The sequence below is a fragment of the Chelonia mydas genome, chromosome 2 (assembly GCF_015237465.2).
Source record: "Chelonia mydas isolate rCheMyd1 chromosome 2, rCheMyd1.pri.v2, whole genome shotgun sequence".
Lineage (NCBI taxonomy): Eukaryota > Metazoa > Chordata > Testudines > Cheloniidae > Chelonia > Chelonia mydas.
The window spans coordinates 177,697,248-177,718,412 of NC_057850.1; the positions used below are offsets into that span (position 1 = coordinate 177,697,248).

Here is a 21,165-nt window from a genome sequence, read left to right on the forward strand (position 1 = left end):
CTTCACTCATTGAATGTCCACAGAGCACTAGCCTTTTACACTGAAAGAAAGAAGCCGTTTAGGAAGTCCATTCAACTGTTTGTGGCCGTGGCAGACAAGACAAAGGGTCTTCCAGTCTCCTCCCAACGAGTTTCCTTGTGGATCATGTCCTACATCCGTGAATGGTATAACCTGGCAGAGGTGCCTGCCCTTCTGCTCACAATGCACTCCACTAAGGTGTAGGCTTCTTCAGCAGTGTTCCTGGCGCAAGTTCCGACTCACGGAATATGCAGTGAGGTGACGTAGTCCTCCATACATATTTCACTGCGCATTATGCAATTTACCCAGTTGGCCAGAGATGATGCGGCCTTTGCTAGAGTTGTGCTCCAGTCAGTGGACAACTCCGACCCTGCCTCCTGAACTTAGCCTTGGGAGTCACCTGATTGGAATTGTCATGAACAAGTGCTTGAAGAAGAAAAAACGGTTACTCACCTTCTCATAACTGTTCTTCGAGATGTGTTGTTCATGTCCATTCCAATACCCTCCCTCCTACCCCTCTGTCGACATACCCAGCAAGAAGGAACTGAGGGGTGGCATGTCAGTAGGGTCCTATGTTGAGTGCCATGATGGCACCACTCCAGGGGGCGCCTGGACCAACCCAATGGATACTGCTAGGGGAAAAAAAATCTTTCGGCTGTTGTGCACACGCCCACACCTGATTAGAATGGACATGAACAACACATCTTGAAGAACAACAGTTACGAGAATGTGAGTAACTGTTTTTTCTTTAAATTTGTGTTTTTATGTAGAGTGTGCCTCATTCACTAACATTCTATGAATTACTTATTTCAAGATGGAAATTGTTTGGACTGCAGTCAATCAGCTGTAAATACATGCATTTTAATCTTTGTAGTTTACAGACAATGAAACAGGGAGTACCACATCCTCTAATCGTGCCATCCGAGGGCGGAGTGATAGCATGGTGAGCCGGGTTGCATGCAATTGTCTGATGCTATTGGTGGTATCTTAACTTTTTTTAAGATCCCTAATTGCTTTATTTACTTTTAGCACATACTGTTCCACAGATATGAAGGGCTGCTTGTGAGAGAGGGAAAGTAGACACCCCTTTTCACTTACAACTTGTGTGCACCCATTGGCCTGAGTTGCGTTTTCTTGAAATCCATTATATTACTTAGGCAGAGTTGTATGATATCTCTATATAAGTCTTATAATGCAGCTCAAATAAGAAAGTTGACCTTATTTGTACTGGGTGAATGTTTTTGAATTACTTTTTGAGCTAATTCAATTTTTAAGGAAATACAGTTGTTGGCAGAACTGGTAGAGCCACTTATACCTGAGGTTGCCAAACATTACTTCCCATTATAAGACCCTGTTTTCAGTTGCTTATAATTTTGCCAAATTTTAACTTTTCTGGCTGAAATTTTCCATGCCAGATATCTGCATCTGGCTGAATATTTTTTTGAAAATTTCAGCAAAACTGTCTCAGTTGTTTCAGAGAATGATTAAGGAAAAACACATGGTTTTACCAGATTAAAATAAAACAAAAAACATTTTGTTGAGAAGCTCTAGAACAGGGGCTGGCAAAATACGGTCTGTGGGCCGGATCCGGCCCGTCTAACATTTCTGTCCGGCCCAGCATAACTAACATTTCTGTCTGGTCTCCTCTGCTCTCTCACAATCTCTGAGTCCGGGCCACTAAAAGTCCTGCAGCGCAGCAGGGCACTCAGGAAGTCTGCCTGCCTGTTGTGACCCCACACTGCTCCTGGAGGCGACTGGTTGTTGCTGGCACACCTCTGCGTGCTGCCCCCACCCCCTAGCACTGTCCTCATAGGCAGGAAACCGACCAATGGGAGCTTCGGGAGTGGTGCTTGTGGGCACAGGCAGCGCACAGAGACCTGCTGCTCCCCTCCCCTCAAGGGGCATGAGGAGATGTGCCAGCAGCAGCCACTTCCGGGAGTGGCGTCGGGCCACGGCATGCAAGCAGCTTGCCTGAACCCTGCTGCGCCACCAGACAGGAGCCGCCTGTGGTAAGCGCCTCCCTGCCAGAGCCTGCATCTCGCACCTCCTCCCACACCCCAATCCACTGCCCCAGGTTAAAACCTCCTGCTGCACCCAGACTTCCTCCCAGACCCCGCACCCTCTTCTGCACCCTAACACTGCATCACCCCAGAGCCCCCTCCTGCACCAAACTCCTGCCCAGAGCCCACACCCCCTCCATTAATATAGTAGAAATATGCGGCTTGTGACGACTTACCAAAATTCGTGGAGTGGCCCCCCTGCAAAAATTATTGCCTACCCCTGCTCTAGAACCTCCATGGTTTGGAGTAGGGATTTGAAATTTGGCAGGGGATGGCTTTTGTAACAGAAAAGTGTCTTTCTGTTCCTATGAAAAGCCACCAAAATTTGGCCAAGTCATAATCCTTTGGAAGAAATCTCAGTTCACACGTGCTCAGTAGAGACTTGTTACAATGAGGCAGCTAAATTCTCAGAAGAGTCCATCTGTACTGAGCATGCTACAGCACAGGGCTGCAGGGAATGAGCAGGACTTTCTGTGCCACTGTTGCTCTCGCTGTTTTGGTGTGATGCCGGACACAGGAAGAGGAAGCAGGGAGACTGTCTCTCCTGTACTCGCAATGCTCATGCTGCTAAACCCGGGCAGCATGAAGGAAGAAGTGAGCCAACTTGAATATGGCGAAGGGACATGAATGAGAGCCACACCAGAGGAGATAAAGTAGATTGTAGTAACGAGCCTCAGAGTGGGACAAGACAGAGCTGGGTGCTGTGGAGATAGATTGGGCAAGGAGCTGAGATATGGGGAAGACTGGGACTTTTGGATGAGCCCCAGTGGGGAGACTGGGACTGGCTGGACAAGGAGATTGGGAATCTGAGGGTGAGACTGAGATTGGATAAGGAGCCCAAGGTTGAGAGACTGGGACTGGATGGGTGAAGGTATTGGATGGTCTTTGAAACTCACTGGTAAAGTGTGTTCTTCATCCCCCTCTAGTGCTGGTCCACCTAGAGGATAACAACTTATTAGTACTATCACTTACTCTGTTAGTTGAAGTGTCAGAGGTCTGTGCGGTGTATCTAAATGTTCCAACGCTGCTGATGACCAATGTGGGTGTCAGTATGATGTCATAGTTCGTTTTTTCAAGGTTTGCTTTTTTAAAAACCTAGGAAATTACATGCCATTTGTCTATTCTTGTGATATTTAGATTGCTAACTTTTTGGAGCCAGTGCATGGTCTTCCACTGTGTGTGTGCAGTCAGGCATTGATTGGGACCATCAATTAGCACCACATTTAATCATCATTAAATTTTTCACAGAAAGTTAACTTATCTGGTCCTTCTGATCATATTAATGCTGAGCTCCTATTTTCTCAAGCTCTTGTACAGTCCAGATTTCAACTTTACAGATTTCAGTGAAATTAGTTCACTGTTATATCATCTACCCACTTACTCACAAATTGAATTCCAACAGTTTAAGTCATGGATATGAAGCCATGGATTCTAAAAGTAACTTTAAAAGTAACATGGATTTTTAAAATCCATGAAAATCAAGGCCTCCATGTAGCAATGACTAAAATGCAGCTTCTGATATCCAAAGCACAATAACTGACTACATAGGGGTTCAGACAAATGTTTTATGTGAAGGGCCATAAACATAAAATGAGAAAAGCAAATGAGACAGACTACAAAGGAAGTCAGATTATATCGGTCACTTGTTTATTAAGGGTTATTTTTAGAAATTGTGAAAATGGGATGAAGACAAACCAAGAGAGAACAAGCGTGTTGGATCAAATAGTATTTTATACCTCTTTTTAATGTAGATACCTTCGGTCATATCAGCACTTTTTATACACGTTAACATTCATAGCTCTAATCACATCTGCAGCTCTGAGATGAAACATCAGAGAACGCTTGATAAAGCGTCCGGTGGCCAGATGTCCCGATTTTATAGGGACAGTCCCGATATTTGGGGATCTTATATAGGTGCCTATTTGCCCCCCAGACTGTCACGATTTTTCATACTTGCTATCTAGTCACCCTAATAAAGGGATACTTTCCATTGAACATACTACATTTAATATGAATATTATCAGTTTAAAGGAATATTTCACTTGGGTTAGGACAGTATCCACCAGTAGAGCCCTGGGCAGATAATAAATCGCTATCTGTGGAGCTGCAGGGCTCTACCGGGAACCATAGCAGCAAAAGCAGCAGCACGTTGGGCCGCCACTACCTGGAGCCAGCGCCCCGTTCCAGTAGCACTCCTGCATGGCTGTACTGCCAGGGATAGCTGCTGGTGAGCCTGGTGCCCACCAGTGGGTGGGGCTGGGGGTGGTATAGCCATGCTGAAGCAGCTACTGGCACAAGGCGCTGGCTTTTGGGAGTGGTGGCCCAACATGCTGCTGCTTTTTCCACTGCAGTTCCTGGTAGAGCCCTGCAGCTTTGCAGATACGGATTTATATCCACAGATATCTGCATCTGCGGATATAGATTTTGTATCCGTGCAGGGCTCTGTCCACCAGATTATGTGGATAATTATAACTTGTTCTAATACACAGATTGTTCTGTTACCAGGCTCTGTTTGTGTTATTTTTGCAGATACTTTGGTGTGAATTTTGTACTTAATGATCGGTTTTCTGAGCTGTTCTTGTGATGAGAGAGCTTACTTTTTACTGTTATAAAGCTTTTTTTATTGTGATTAGGAAAAGGATCTCAAATAGTGTTAAACTGCAATTGTCATTCTTTATCCATTGTATCTGCACACTGTTGGTGCCAAAACCCATTTTAAATTAATTGGAACGGGAAGGTAAAATTCATAAATGTTAATTGTATCAGTGGAAGTCATCAGTAGCCTTAGAAATGCTGTAAATCATAATTTAAGAATACAATCAAACTGTTGAATAGTCACAGGGAAAGAAGTAGTAGATATGAGACTCATTCTTTCTTGACAAAAACAAATATATTGGTATTGTGCACTTTAAAATTAATATACATGTGTAAATCTTTAAATAGGAACATTTAAATTACCAAAAACAGTAAGAAGAGGAATTCAGTCATTGTTGTATCATTATTAAACTTTAGAAATGCCAAGAGCAAATTGCAGTAGTTGATATTTTTAATTTGATTTATATTGAAATATAATTGTACCTTATAGTGGAAAGGACTTTTGTTATCTTCATTCAGTGAAAATGTCTTCCATTCTACCCTTTATTCATCTTTTCTTTTTCTTTTTTAATTTGGTTTTGAAGTCAACTGATTTTTCTGATCGAAGTGAAACTGCAGCTGATTATTTTAGTCGTTCCAATCGCAGGGGGAGCATTGTTTCTGATGTGGACGATGTCAGTATCCCAGATTTAAATAGTGTGAGTGTAATGCATATTATGATATTGTAATGAATACAACGGGCTACTAATTATGAGTTTTCTTTCTTTACTGAAAAAAAGAATAACTGCGTGAAAAAGTAAAAAAAAAAAACAAAAAAAACAAAAAAAAACCCCTCAGAACAGTAGAATTTACTCAGTAGTGAATGAGTTTTGTACTTGTTTTTTAAACTAACTGCCAGTTTTCTTATTAGAAAATAACAGAATGCGCACTGAATAAAAAACAAATCTTTTATGTCTTGGAATGCTATTTTTTTAACACGGTTCAGAGAATTATTTTGCCCTTTGCCTGAGATATACATGAATTTATAACAATCTAATTGTATTGTGTATAATGTATAGTCATGTACTGGAATCATTATCACTTTATGCATCCATTTGTATGAGTGCTATGCATACATGAAAAAGAGCTTTGTGTAAGCTTGAAAATGCCTCTCTCACCAATAGAAGTTGGTCCAGTAAAAGATATCTCATCCATCTTGTGTCACTAATATCCTGGGACCAACATGGCTACAGCAACACTGCATGCAATAAAATACGTAAGGAATGTAGAATGTCTGAGTGTCCTTTATATAATAAGCCTAAACACCTTTATTCAAAGCTGTGGTTTTAGTCTGAAATAACAGGTTACTATGCAAAACTGGCACCCTCTTGTTCCACAAATCTTATTTGCTGAGTGTTTTCAAAGAGTATCTGCTTGCTTTAGTGACCCCAAAAAAGAAACAAAGTTTGAGGTGCTGGTAGCCATCCCATGGCCACACAGTTATGGGAGTGTAAACTGGAATCTATTCCTTTTCATGTATTGACAGTATTATCTTAATTCCAGTTGCAGGGCCACATTCTACCATCAGTTACTCCTATTTAACTGAGCAAAGAATTTGGTGCCAAAAATTCCTCCTTTTTCTAGTAGACTGTCCCAATCATTCAGACACAATAAACATCTAGTCCCCCCAATACTAATTTTACAATAACTTGTAAGAGTAAAACCACACTTCAAGCTAGCAAAATATTTTTTTCTGTTCAGATGAAAAACAGTAGTGCAGTATTACTATTGTCACCACCATGTATGTTATTCACCATCACTGTATGCAGCTGTATGTTCAGAGCATGGATAGATGTCAGTTGCAGTGTGCGTTCTGTTTCAAATTGAAATTTAAGCTAGTAATTTTTCTAATAAAGTTACTTTTACTGATACTAGCATTCTCTGGTACAAGGACGTGACAGTGTGTTGAGAGTGGTTAATAGCATTATTTTCTCGTTTACTAGAATTGCTGTTGTGTGAATGGATTCTTAATTCTTGTTTTTATGGTAGCAATAAAAATTACACAATTAAAATTTTCTAATTGATACTCTATAGGGAAGATTGGGTTCAAACAATGTAGTGCAGGTCCACAGTTGATCTTGGGAAAAGGAAGTTGTAAGTTACAACTCTTTGAGACAGTCCTTATCAGATAATTGATAAGTAGACTGTCTTAATCATAGCTATCTGCTTCAGGTAGTAACATATGCTGCAGTGGCAGCTCTAAAGATGAAACCAGGAAAGAACGTGGGACATTGAGAACTGATGTCTTCAAAATTGTATGAACTTTGCTTGTGAGGTGATGCCAAATCCTCTTAACTGCTTCTCCATTAGTTTAGGGCAAAAAGAATTAGATATTTGTGTTGAAGACCATTATTGGATAAGTTACTCTGGAGAAGCTACTTATACTTATTAAAAATGTATAGATTTGTAATGTTTTAGGCTTACATTTCATTTGGATTTTTGACTGAAGAAAATGTTGAAATAAGTCTCTGAGTAATAAAATTAACAGGTTCACACACAAGTTTAGTACATCTAGACTTTCTATAACAGATGTGTGTGTTTCTGGTCAAGCTCGATTAATTAAAATATTGTCTGAAATAAATAGTAAGCTATTGGAAATAGTTATCCCTCTTCAATCATGTCTTCTTCAACCTAAGTTATTTTGTCTTGATGTGACTGCCAGTTCTACCAAATAGTGTGGTGTATTGTGACATGAACATGTGTTTTCTGGTGACTAGATTAAGACACGCAAACTGATTTCACTTGTGATTTAAACCAGACTTCCAAAAAGGTTAGTGTGTGCTATTCTGTTTACCATCGCAGCAGTCACTGCTGTGCTGAGATTTATAATACTGAAAATTTCTGTTCTCAGTTCTCTAATATTAACAAAGGCTTTTACCTGAAAGGTTATCTAAAATGTTTGAAGTTTTATTTTTAATTATAAGCATGAATTTATTTGTAAATGCTACAGTTAAAATAACTTTTATTTTAGGCCAAACACTTAAATTTTGGAGGGTTGTTAACCATTCTTCGTAATCCTGTGGATTACATACATCTCATTATGCTTGGTGAACACAAAGGTGTTACAGCTGTTCAGTCACAAAATGAATAATTATAATCACTTTTTTCTCTCTCCAGCTGGAAGAGAAGTGTGACAAACCGTATCCTGAAATTTACACAAGGGTATGTTTGTTTATTAAAAGATTGAAAGTCAATTTTCTTGCTTTAACTATAGTCAATTTTTGAAATATCTCCAAAGTGTATATGCCATATGTTTTAGTAGTGTTTGTATCCTAATACTTTGACAGTGTTAATTGCAAAATGACACTTGTAAAGCTCTGTGTAAAGCCTAGATAACATTCCTGTTCCTGTCCCTTTATTTCCTATAGGAAGGGAATGTCTCTTAAAGGAGGTATTTTTTTTATACAGTTCACCCCCACGTCAGGAAATGTTGAGCAGAGAGATTGAATTTGAAGAGGACAGGACTGGAAAAACTCAGATTTTTTTAACTGCTGTTGCAGACATTGCTCCAAGTCCTTGTGTGAGAGGAATTAAAATGACTACAAAAGTGTGGAAACTTTGAGATGGTTCCAGATGTACTGAAGTATAGAACTTCAAATTTCTGTAGGATATAAGTAAAAATATGATGATTGATAAGCTACTTATTCTAGTTTTTTTCTTCACTGTCACATCACCTCAACATCATCTCAACCAAAGTGTTTTGTAAACATCTCATCAACAAGACAGATTGTATATCATAGCAAGCATATGGAGCCAGCAGACCAAGATATAAACTAGATTCTGGAAATTAACCTTGGTCAAAAGTATGATATTATAGAACGCGAATTTTAAGTCAGGTATAAAACAGGATTTTTAAAATGTATGTTTTCAGTGTTGTTTTAATTGTCAAGTAATTTATTATGAGAAATGTGAGATATATCACAGAGTTGGAGGCTTTGTGGACAGAGTGGATATATCACCTCAGAAGATATCACAGTATGAATCCTGATACAGTTTATTCTTTTTTTTTAAGCCGGCATCTCGCAATTCAGCAAGTACAACTCCTCTGAGTGGGAATTCATCCAGAAGAGGAAGTGGGGATACAAGCAGTTTGGTGGATCCTGATGTTTCATTAAGTGAATTACGGGTAAACTCTGTTACTGATTTGAAAAAGCAGGAGGGTTTATATTTAATATGATGGGGCAGTAGAGAGGGAGATGGGATTTCTGCTTATTTGACATAGAAAAATAAAATGTGACATATTTTAATGATGGTGAGGAAAAATAGGTGCACGTTATAGCAGTGTTACTACTTACATATGTAAATGTTTGTGGCACTGAAAGCTGAGTACTGAAACAAATTTTATTTTAAAAACATTAGAAATCATTGGATAGATTTAAGAAATGGGACTGAGTAATTTTTAATACTAGTAGTTTTCAAACAATGGTTGCATAACAAAATAGTCAGAATTTTTCACCGATTTGAGGGTTGTTTTCAATTTCTGTGTGTTTAATATGTTTTGTATACTTTATTTTGCACTCTTTGGCATTTGACTGAAAAATATGCAAAGATAAAGTGCTGTTTTCTTCACAAAATTTTCAACTGTAAACTGTTTTCCCTCTTTTATGCAATGGTTCATTCCTATGTCCTGCAGGATATCTATGATCTTAAGGACCAGATACAAGATGTAGAGGGGAGATACATACAGGGACTTAAAGAACTAAAGGTATAAGGGCTCACCATCCCAAGCATGCATTCTGTGTGGACATATGTTGATAATGGAGATTTTATCAGTTCCACTAACTGCACATAGCTTTACTAACTAGATTTTTAAAAAATATTTCTCTGAAGCATGTGCTTAACCTGCAATGCATAGGATGGATCAGTTTTTTGTATGTGTAAATTACTAAAATATACTATTTCCCTGTAGATTCAAAGTTATTTATTACTCACATTAAAATAGCGTTAAACTATTTACAGTTTTCATATCAAGTGCCAATAAGATGAAAACTAATTGAAACCTTATATATGGTTTAATATTTTAATAGAAAATAAATACATATTAAAAATCAATACAGTGTGTGAAAAAAGACAGAAATGGGCAGTAGTTCTGACAAACAAAATAATTTAACCAAGAAAATTGTCAAGCATTAAACTTATAAATTTCAGAAAATGTTAGTTAATGTTAGTTAAAAATCCAAAACTATTTTTAAAAAATACACTGTTGTGTGTATTGGATTCAGGAGTAGATGAAGCTTTTATGGCCCATTGATAGACTAGTATCAAGTGAGAGAGGTGGATTTTTTTTAGTATACATTGTTTGCACTCTGGCCATCTTTTTCTTTCATATACACAAGGTTCTCATTGTCATAGTCCGTTGTCATAGTTAACAATATGTTGCTTAATATTTAAAGTACAATTACTTTCCCGTTTACTGTGCCCAGAAGAAACTGGATGCAGAGGAGAATTTGATAGTCTTTTTCAGCATATTCTTATCCAGATGCCTGTATTCAAATTTCTTGTGACTAGTAATATTGAAATATGAAGAGCTCTTAATTGTAATGATTTCTGTTGTACACACACACATGTACACCCATTGAAGATGCTCTTAATGATCAAGTGGAATTCTAACCTTACTTCAATCGCATTTTACAGAGATTTTGTTTTGTTTAGTAGCCTTCTTGAGGGGAGATTTAAAGAGAATATGTAATATATTCTGATAAAAGGGAAGTCACACATCTTAAAGTCAGCATTTCATTATTCTACACTAGCTCATCTCCCTTTCAGAGAATGAGTGCATAAGCGATCAGAACAGCTGGTTTGAGGTTATGAAGTACATAATTTGTATCTCCTTGATGTTAGTGTATTAATGGGCCTCATAGTAAAATGGTGAAAATACTTTTTTTTTTCCCTGTAGCCTATTGAGTCCTTGATGCAGTCTTATGAAGTTCCTTAATGGTGGCAGAGCTGGAAGATATGTGTCTTTAAGAACTTGTGTTACTGTAGATGTAGATGTCAAAAATTCTGTAATGACTGTATAACTACAGGTTCAAATATAAATATGGAGTTCTTATTTAACTGTCAAAATATCTATTATTTTACAAGTCCCCTATTTTTCTTGATCTTGGCAAAATACTTTGCATCCACAGGCCTTAATCATTTAACAATTTGAAAAGGATACCTTTTTTGTTAACTGTGCATTGCACCAAAAAGAATATTTTCAAAATGGGTTTAACGCGAATAAACATACAGTTCTTTGTGCATGCTTGTGTCCATCTCATAAGTGGTGATATGAATTATTAGGAATGTTTTATTTGCAGATAATGTGATGATTGCTTTTCAGTTACCATAAAGCAGAAGCTATCAGTAGAAATTAACCTTCTAGATGCTTTGCTTGGCTGACATTAGATTTAAAAAGTGGATTGCTGTTATTACTATTGTAATTTTAAAAGAATCCTTAAGGAATCTAATTTTAAGATAGTTAAGCACCAGTCCAAGATTATAGTTTTATAATGGATTTTTTTCAGTGACATGATCATACTCAGAGCTGACCTGCGTTTCAGATCACCAAAACATGAAGTCAATATATTTTCATAAGTATTTGGAAATCTTTGCATCTATAGTCAAGAACTTTTTAAGTTTGAGCCTATTTCTTATGAATGCCCATCCCCTGACACATGCTATTACTACTTGGCCCTTCTTCCAGCATTGGCTCAGTGGCACTACATTTTTTTCCCCTTTCAAGACTCAGGAAATGTCTTGAGAAATTCTCTACTGCACCATATTCTCTGTTTACTCTGCCTCCAGTTGTAAGGTAATAGTTCTCTGTAGCTGTCTTCCTCCTCCTAACAGGGAAAATATCTTTTTTTTTTTTCTTCTTCTTGATCTCTGCCTAGCAGTTTTCTGTTGGGCACCTTTCAGGGCTGCCTGGGAACCATACCAGCTTTGCAATTCCCACAAGTGCTTTTCCAGTGGTGGAGAAGCAATGATCTGCCAGCCCGCCACTTTCCTGTTCCTAAGGCTGGTGGTGGTCATCCTTCAAGATTTCTAGGATAGCTGAGAAATATACAGATTTTAAAAATTGTGCAAGGGACAGAAAATGTCCAGATTGTGGTTCCACACAGTCTAACTCAGTTGTGTGTGGCTTCTGCCACCAGTGCCATCTGCCCTCAACTCAGTCTGAAGGAATCCTTCTATCTTTTTCAGGCTTTCTGACTCTTGGACTTAGCTCTACAAGTGTGCAGTCTGCCTCCATCAACCTCCTCAGGTCAGCCTGACTAATTTACACAGCTTCTTCACTTTAGATTCCCAGCTAAAATTTGAGGTGACTTTATTCCCCAGTAGCTCTTTTGAGTTGCCTGTAGATTTTTATTTCCATTTTCCAGCCCATTTCCCCCTAGACTTCTCAATGTCTCCTTCCAAAAGTCTTCCAAGTCGGTATTATCTCTGAACCTGACCAACAGATCTATGATACTGATATCTCTACAGAACCTGCTCCCTGTAGAAGCCATCATCTGTGTTTCTTCTCTGGAGAAAGGGGAACAGTTTCTTCTTAAGATGTTTTGCGGCCTCCAAAGAGGGTGGGTTTTGTCCAGTCAAGGACTTGAAGGTGAACTTCTGGATGGAACCCATAGCACTGACTCGGGAGGGGGCTATGTGTTTTTAGTTAATCTCAAGGTCTACTTCCCATTTGTAGTCATGTCTTTCAGATTATCATCAGCTCCCAAAGTATTTCAGATCTCATATAATTTGGATGATGTACTGATATATTTCCCCAACAAGGGAAATAGCCTGGGACTCTCTTCAGACCACCAGACTAACTCAACAACATGAGTCTGTGATCAGCTTGATATAGAGGTCTTGCCACCCCAGAATCTATCTCAGAAGATCAAGTCTGATTTTTCCAGTGTTCCAAGCCCATTCAGTATCAGCGCTCTAGTTCCTGCAACTTCTGATGATCTTCTGTGCAGACATAGTCCATTGAGCCATAATATAACATTGAGTTCTTCTGCACTTCCTCCTGGCAAATGAAACTAGCAATACAAGAGTATGAACAAGTTGATTGGGCTATCCTATCCTTTTCATAGCTCACTCAAGTGGCAAGTTTCCTTCCTTGTGCATAACGGTATAGGCAAGCTGACTACTGTGCTGAGATGGGAAATCACTTAGTCCAGTGATCTCTAATATAAACTCATTCCATTTCACCTTTTGAAACTGAGAGTGCAGAGGGATATTGTAATGTCTCCTTCCAAAAATCGTGCCATCTCCAAAATATCTCTCTATATAGAAAAAACAATGGTTCCACCCTCACTTATTGCAGCAGGCAGGGAGGCACTACTTGCAAAAAATATATATAATAATAAGCCTTAAGAAGTCCTTCAGTTCCTGTGAGAATAGAAACTGAATTAACATTTTTTCAGCTTCTCATCCAGGAATGGTTAATTAAACGGACACTTTTTTTGATTGTTTTCAAATCAACTCAACGAAGAGGTCCTTTTATCTTACTCCAGACATTGGCATCAACCACCTTCAAAGATGGGTGTTTTTTTTTTTTTCCTTTCCATTGGATGCGTCTTCAACTTTACCGTTGCCAACAGAGAAAGTACAATTTAAAATATTTGGGAGGACTGTGCCTTGGTAAGTCTTGAAATCAGACCATTGGGAGCTGCCACTTATGAAGGACTTAATTCATCAAAGTCCTCATGGAGACTGCTCTTGCTAGCTGGAACCTCAAAACTAAAGCCTTGTCTCACCTGATTACTCCAGAGAACTAGTAGATTTCCTCATTATATCAAGAAAGCTATGCATATTCAGAATATATAAAAGAATGTGAAATATATGGTTTTCCTGGTATGATCAAAGGACAATAAATGCCTTTTAGGCCACTAGAGAAGGAATACTAATTCTCAGTTGTTCAGTTTTCAGAGTGGCCTGTGCCTCAGTAATTTTAAGCCAGGTGTCTGTTCAAAAACAATCCATTTTCTCTCATCTGAAAAGTCACTTCTTCAAGCTCTTATCTGCAGATTTTCTCAGTCTCTAAGGGTATGTCTACACTACGAAATTAGGTCAAATTTATAGAAGTCAGTTTTTTAGAAATCGTTTTTATGTAGTCGATTGTGTGTCCCCTCACACAAAATGCTCTAAGTGCATTAAATGCATTAACTTGGCAGAGTGCTTCCAGTACCGAGGCTAGCGTCGACTTCTGGAGTGTTGCACTGTGGCTAGCTATCCCACAGTTCCCGCAGCGTCCACTGCCCATTGGAATTCTGGGTTGAGATCCCAATGCCTGATGGGGCAAAAAACATTGTCACGGGTGGTTCTGGGTACATGTCATCAGGCCCTCCCTCCATCCCTCCCTCTGTGAAAGCAACAGCAGACAATCGTTTCGCACCTTTTTTCCTGAGTTACCTGTGCAGATGCCATACCATGGCAAACATGGAGCCTGCTCAGCTCACTGTCACCATATGTCTCCTGGGTGCTGGCAGACGCGGTACTGCATTGCCACACAGCAGCAGCAACCCATTGCCCTGTGGCAGCAGACGGTGCAATAGGCCTGAAAACCATCCTCATCGTGTCCGAGGTGCTCCTGGCTGCCTTGGTAAGGTCGGTCAGGAGCGCCTGGGCAGATATGGGCGCAGGGACTAAATTAGGAGTGACTCGACCAGGTCATTCTCTTTAATCCTGCAGGCAGTCCTATTGTACCATCTTATGGTGAGCAGGAGGAGATGAGGATGGCTAGCAGTCGTATTGCACCATCTTCTGCGGGGCAGCCAGGAGATGTGGATGGCTTGCAGTCCTACTGCACCGTCTGCTGCCAGCCAAAGATGTAAAAGATAGATGGAGTGGATCAAAACAAGAAATAGACAAAATGTGCTTTGTATTCATTTGCTCCCTTGCTCCCTCGCTCCCTCCGTGAAATCAACAGCCGACAATCGTTTTGGTGAGGTCTGTCAAGGGCACCTTGAAAACTTTAATGGAGATTCAGTCCTGCCTGAAATACCAGAGGGAGGGATAGCTTAGTGGGTTGAGCATTGGCCTGCTAAACCCAGGGTTTTGAGTTCAATCCTTGAGGGGGCCATTCTGTGTGACAGTTGTTTTTGTTTCTCCTTGATGTAAAGCCACCCCCTTTGTCGATTTTTAATTCCCTGTAAGCCAACCCTGTAAGCCATGTTGTCAGTCACCTCTCCCTCTGTCAGGGCAACGGCAGACAATCGTTCTGCGCCTTTTTTCTGTGCAGACGCCATACCACGGCAAGCATGGAGCCCGCTCAGATCACTTTGGCAATTAGGAGCACATTAAACACCACGCATATTATCCAGCAGTATATGCAGCACAAGAACCTGGCAAAGCAAAACCGGGCGAGTAGGCGACATCAGCGAGGTGACAAGAGTGATGAGGACATGGACACAGACTTCTCTCAAAGCACGGACCCTGGCAATGTGGGCATCATGGTGCTAATGGGGCAGGTTCATGCCATGGAATGCTGATTCTGGGCCCGGGAAACAAGCACAGACTGGTGGGACGCATAGTGTTGCAGGTCTGGGACGATTCCCAGTGGCTGCGAAACTTTCGCATGCATAAGGACACTTCCATGGAACTTTGTGACTTGCTTTCCCCTACCCTGAGGCACAAGAATACCAAGATGAGAGCAGCCCTCACAGTTGAGAAGCGAGTGGCAATAGCCCTATGGAAGCTTGCAACGCCAGACATCTACCGCTCAGTTGGGAATCAGTTTGGAGTGGGCAAATCTCCTGTGGGGGCTGCTGTGATGCAAGTAGCCAACACAATCAAAGATCTGCTGATATCAAGGGTAGTGACCCTGGGAAATGTGCAGGTCATAGTGGATGGCTTTGCTGCAGTGGGATTTCCTAACTGTGGTGGGGTCACAGACAGAATCCCTATCTTGGCACCGGAGCACCAAGCCGGCGAGTACATAAACCGCAAGGGGTACTTTTCAATGGTGCTGCAAGCACTGGTGGATCACAAGGGATATTTCACCAACATCAACGTGGGATGGCCGGGAAAGGTGCATGACGCTCACATCTTCAGGAACTCTGGTCTGTTTCAAAAGCTGCAGGAAGGAACTTTATTCCCAGACCAGAAAATAACTGTTGGGGATGTTGAAATGCCTATAGTTATCCTTGGGGACCCAGCCTACCCCTTAATGCCATGGCTCATGAAGCCATACACAGGCAGCCTGGACAGTAGTCAGGAGCTGTTCAACTACAGGCTGAGCAAGTGCAGAATGGTGGTAAAATGTGCATTTGGACGTTTAAAAGCATGCTGGCGCAATTTACTGACTCAGACCTCAGCGATATTCCCACTGTTATTACTGCTTGCTGTGCGCTCCACAATATCTGTGAGAGTAAGGGGGAGACGTTTATGGCGGGGTGGGTGGTTGAGGCAAATCGCCTGGCCGCTGGTTACGCACAGCCAGACACCAGGGCAGTTAGAAGATCACAGGAGAGCGGGGTGCACATCAGAGAAGCTTTGAAAACCAGTTTCATGATTGGCCAGGCTACGGTGTGAAAGTTTTTGTTTCTACTTGATGAAACCCCCCACCCCTTGGTTCACTCTACTTCCCTGTAAGCTAACCACTCTCCTCTCCTCCCTTCGATCACCGCTTGCAGAGGCAATAAAGTCATTGTTGCTTCACATTCATGCATTCGTTATTAATTCATCACACAAATAGGGGGATAACTACTAACGTAGCCCAGGAGGGGTGGTGGAGGAGAGACGCACCAGGAGGGGTGGTGGAGGAGGGAAGGACAAGGCCACACAGTACTTTAAAAGTTTAAAACTTATTGAATGCCAGCCTTCTGTTGCTTGGGCAATCCTCTGGGGTGGAGTGGCTGGGTGGCCAGAGGGGCCCCCCTCCCCCCACCATGTTCTTGGGCATCTGGGTGAGGAGGCCAGGGAACCTGGGGAGGAGGGCGGTTGGTTACACGGGCTGTAGCGGCGGTCTGTGCTCTAGCTGCCTTTCCTGCAGCTCAACCATATGCTGGAGTACATTAGTTTGATCCTCCAGCAGCCTCAGCATTGAATCCTTCCTCCTCTCATCACGCTGCCGCCACCTTTCAGCTTCAGCCCTCTCCTCAACCCGCCACTTACTCTCCTCCTGGTCATTTTGTGCTTTCCTGCACTCTGACATTGTCTGCCTCCATGCATTCATCTGTGCTCTGTCAGCGTGGGAGGACAGCATGAGCTCAGAGAACATTTCATCGCGAGTGCGTTTTTTTTGCCTTCTAATCTTCGCTAGCGTCTGGGAAGGAGAAGATCCTTGAAACACATGCAGCTGGTGGAGAAAACAAAAGGGACAGTGGTATTTAAAAATACACATTTTATAGAACAATGGGTACATTCTTTCACGGTAAACTGTGGTGTTAACATTACACACATAGCACATGTGCTTTCGTACCAAGGTCGCATTTTGCCTCCCCCCATCCCCGTGACTAACAGCGGGGAACATTTCTGTTCAGCCACAGGCATACAGCCCAGCAGGAACGGGCACCTCTGATTGTCCCCTTAAGAAAAGCACCCTGTTTCAACCAGGTGACCATGAATGATATCACTCTCCTGAGGATGACACAGAGAGATAAAGAACGGATGTTGTTTGAATGCCAGCAAACATACATTGCAATGCTTTGTTCTACAATGATTCCCAAGTATGTGCTACTGGCCTGGAGTGGTAAAGTGTCCTACCATGGTGGATGGAATAAGGCTGCCCTCCCCAGAAACCTTTTGCAAAGGCTTTGAGAGCACATCCAGGAGAGGCGCAAATGCCAGGGCAAATTAATTATTAAACATGCTTGCTTTTAAACCATGTATAGTATTTTAAAAGGTACACTCACCAGAGGTCCCTTCTTCGCCTGGTGGGTCCGGGAGGCAGCCTTGGGTGGGTTTGGGGGGTACTGGCTCCAGGTCCAGGGTGAGAAACAGTTCCTGGCTGTTGGGAAAACTGGTTTCTCCGCTTGCTTGCTGTGAGCTATCTACAACCTCATCATCATCATCATCTTCTTCGTCCCCAAAACCTGCTTCGGTGTTGTCTCCATCTCCATTGAAGGAGTCAAACAACACGGCTGGGGTAGTGGTGGCTGAACCCCCTAAAATGGCATGCAGCTCATCATAGAAGCGGCATGTTTGGGGCTCTGACCCAGAGTGGCCGTTTGCCTCTCTGGTTTTCTGATAGGCTTGCCTCAGCTCCTTCAGTTTCACGCGGCACTGCTTCGGGTCCCTGTTATGGCCTCTGTCCTTCATGTCCTGGGAGATTTTGAGAAATGTTTTGGCATTTTGAAAACTGGAACGGAGTTCTGATCAGACGGATTCCTCTCCCCATACAGCGATCAGATCCCGGACCTCCCGTTCGGTCCATGCTGGAGCTCTTTTGCAATTCTGGGACTCCATCATGGTCACCTCTGCTGATGAGCTCTGCACTCACCTGCAGCTTCCCATGCTGGCAAAAGAGGAAATTGAAATTCAAAAGTTCGCGGGCCTTTTCCTGTCTACCTGGCCAGTGCATCTGAGTTGAGAGTGCTGTCCAGAGCGGTCACAATGGAGCACTCTGGATTAGCTTCCGGAGGCCAATACCATCTAATTGTGTCCACAGTACCCCAAATTCGACCCCGCAAGGCCGATTTCAGCACTAATCCCCTTGTCAGGGGTGAAGTAAGGAAATCGATTTTAAGAGCCCTTTAAGTCGAAAAAAGGGCTTCGTCGTGTGGACGGGTGAAGGGTTAAATTGATTTAACGCTGCTAAATTCGATCTCAGCTCCTAGTGTAGACCAGGGCTAAGGCATCAGAAACTAAAAATCAACCTGTTGCGCAGTGGAATTTGAATTTGGTCCTCCAAGCTCTCACCAAGTCTTTTTCTGTTGGACACCTGCCTTTTCCTCATGATGAGAAAATTTCCCTTTTTTTCAGCAGTCACTTCAACTAGAAAAATACATGAACAAAGGGACCCCTTTTATTAAAGACCTGTACTTGCAGGTTTTGCCAGAGATATTTGTGGTTTTTTGTCCCCAATAGAATATCTTTCTACTTTAACATGGGAACATACTGGTTCAGACCAATGGTCCAGCTAGTCTGGTATCCTGTTTTCTGACAGTGGTCCTGCCAGATGCTTCAGAGGGAATGAACAGAACAGAGCAATTATCAAGTGATCCATCCCTGGTCATCCAGTCCCATCTTCTGGCAGTCAGACGTTTAGGGACACCCAAAGCATGGGATTGCGTCCCTAATCATCTTGGCTAATAGCCACTGATAGACCTTTCCTCCATGAATTTATCCAATTCTTTTTTGAAGCCAGTTATACTTTTGGCCTTTGCAACGTCCCCTGGCTGCGAGTTCCACAGGTTGGCTGTATGTTTTGTGGAGAAGTACTTATGTTTCTTTTATGCCTGTTAATTTCTATGGGTGTGACTCCTGGTTCTTGTATTATGTGAAGGGTTAAATTCTGCTTCCCTATTCACTTTCTCCACACCATTCATGATTTTATAGACCTCTATGATATACCCTCTTAGGCATTTCTTTTCAAAACTGAACAGTCCCAGTCTTTTGAATCTTTTCTCATACGGAAGCTGTTCCGTACCCCTGATCATTTTTGTTGCCCTTCTCAGTACTATTTTCCAATTCTAATGTTCATCTTTTGAGATGGAGTGACCAAAGAGCATGCATTATTCAAGGTATGGGCGTAGCATTTATTTATTTAGTGACATTGATATTTTCTTTCTTATTCTTCATATTCTGTTAGTTTTTTTGACTGCTGCTGCACATTGAGCAGATGTTTTCAGAGAACTGTTGGCAATCACTCTTATCTATCTTGAGTGGTAACAGCTAATTTAGATCCCTTCATTTTGTATTTATAGTTGGGATTATGTTTTCCAAGGTGCATTACTTTTGCATTTATCACCAATTAACTTCATCTGCCATTTTGTTGCCCCGTCACCCAATTTTGTGAGATCGCTTTGTAACTCTTTGTAATCAGATTTGGATTTTAACTACCTTGAGTAATTTAGTGTCATCTGCAAATGTTGCTACCTCACTGTTTACCCCGTTTTCCAGGTGATTTATGAATGTTGAACAGCACTTGTCCCAGTACGAATCCTTTGGGGACCCTGCTATTTAGTTCTCTCCACGGTGAAAACTGACCATTTGTTCCTACCCTTTGTTTCCTATCTTTTAACCTGTTGTTGATCCATTAGAGGGCCTTCCCTCTTATCCCATGATTGCCTACTTTGCTAAGAGCCTTTGGTGAGGGACCTTGTCAAAGGCTTTCTGAAAGACCAAGTATACTGTATTTATTATATCACCCTGGTCCCCACATTTGACACCCTCAGAGAATTCTAATAGATTTGGCAAGGCATGATTTCCCTTTATGTGTTGACTCTTCCCCAATATACTGTGTTAATCTATGTTTCTGATCATTCTTTACTATAATTTCAAACAATTTGCCTGGGTAATGAAGTTTAGGCTTCCTGGCCTGTAGTTGCCAGGATCACCTTCGAAGCCTTTGTTAAAAATCGGCATTATGTTGACTAATCATCAGTCATCTGATTTAAGCAATAGGTAACATACCACAGTTAGTAGTTCTGTGATTTCATATTTGAGTTACTCAGAACTCTTTTGTAAATACCATCTGGTCCTGGTGACTTATTACTGTTTAATTTATCAGTTTATTCCAAAATCATCTTTATTGATACCTCAATCTTGGACAGTTCCTCAGATTTGTCACCTAAAAAAAGGTCTCAGGTGTGGGAACCTTCCTCACATCCTCTGCAGTGAAGACTGATGCAAAGAATTCATTTTGCTTCTCCTCAGCCTTGTTTTCCTTGAGTGCTCCTTTAGCATCTCAATTATCCTGTGATTCCACTGGTAGTTTGGTGGGCTTCTTGCTTCTGATGCACTTAACCACTTTTGCTCTTAGTTTTTGTCTTTTGCTAGTTGGGCTTCATACTCTTACCTGCCTAATTATATTTTTACACTTGACTTGCCAGAGTTTGATCCTTTGTATTTTCCTCAGTAGGATTTGACTTCCAGTTTTTTAAAATGTCTTTATCTCTAGCCACCTCTTGTACTTTTTTTTTTGGTTGTTGGTCCTCTTACTGTGTTTTTCTTTTGCCGTGGGGGGTGGGGGTGGGCAAACATATTGTGTGAGCCTCTATTATTGTGTTTTTCAGAAGTTTCCTTGCAGCTTGCAGGTATGTCACTCTTGTCTGTTCCTTTTAATTTCCATTTAAGCTTCTCTTCCTCCTCCCCACCCCCCATCTATATATCCTTTGGAAATACTAAGGGCCATAAAACTTTATTTGATCTTACTAAGGAATGACATAAAACTAATGTTCTTTTCATGGGGACAAAAACACTTTAAGGCTTATAAATGTATCTGTCAGGGACTCAATGCACGCTCGACTAGAAAAACAACCACTTCATAAGCAGAAGAAATAAGAGCTACTGTTGATGAGATCTGCAAGGCAGA

At 41.3% G+C, this 21,165-nt stretch overlaps 1 protein-coding gene across 10 annotated transcripts in view; it reads left to right on the top strand.

The window, feature by feature from the left end:
* The window catches only part of LRRFIP2 (LRR binding FLII interacting protein 2), a 153,660-nt gene that overhangs the window by 93,017 nt on the left and 39,478 nt on the right, over positions 1-21,165 (top strand). For 5 of the 10 annotated variants that reach the window (XM_007057222.4, XM_043540668.1, XM_037890116.2 and 2 more), the window contains 2 exons: positions 7,830-7,874; positions 8,725-8,838. In XM_007057222.4, coding sequence (XP_007057284.1) covers positions 7,830-7,874; positions 8,725-8,838 — 159 coding nt within the window. Of the gene's footprint in view, positions 1-892; positions 962-5,257; positions 5,372-7,829; positions 7,875-8,724; positions 8,839-9,345; positions 9,418-21,165 lie in introns of all 10 variants that reach the window. The other 5 variants (XM_027819611.3, XM_043540667.1, XM_037890115.2 and 2 more) reach the window with 2 other exon arrangements.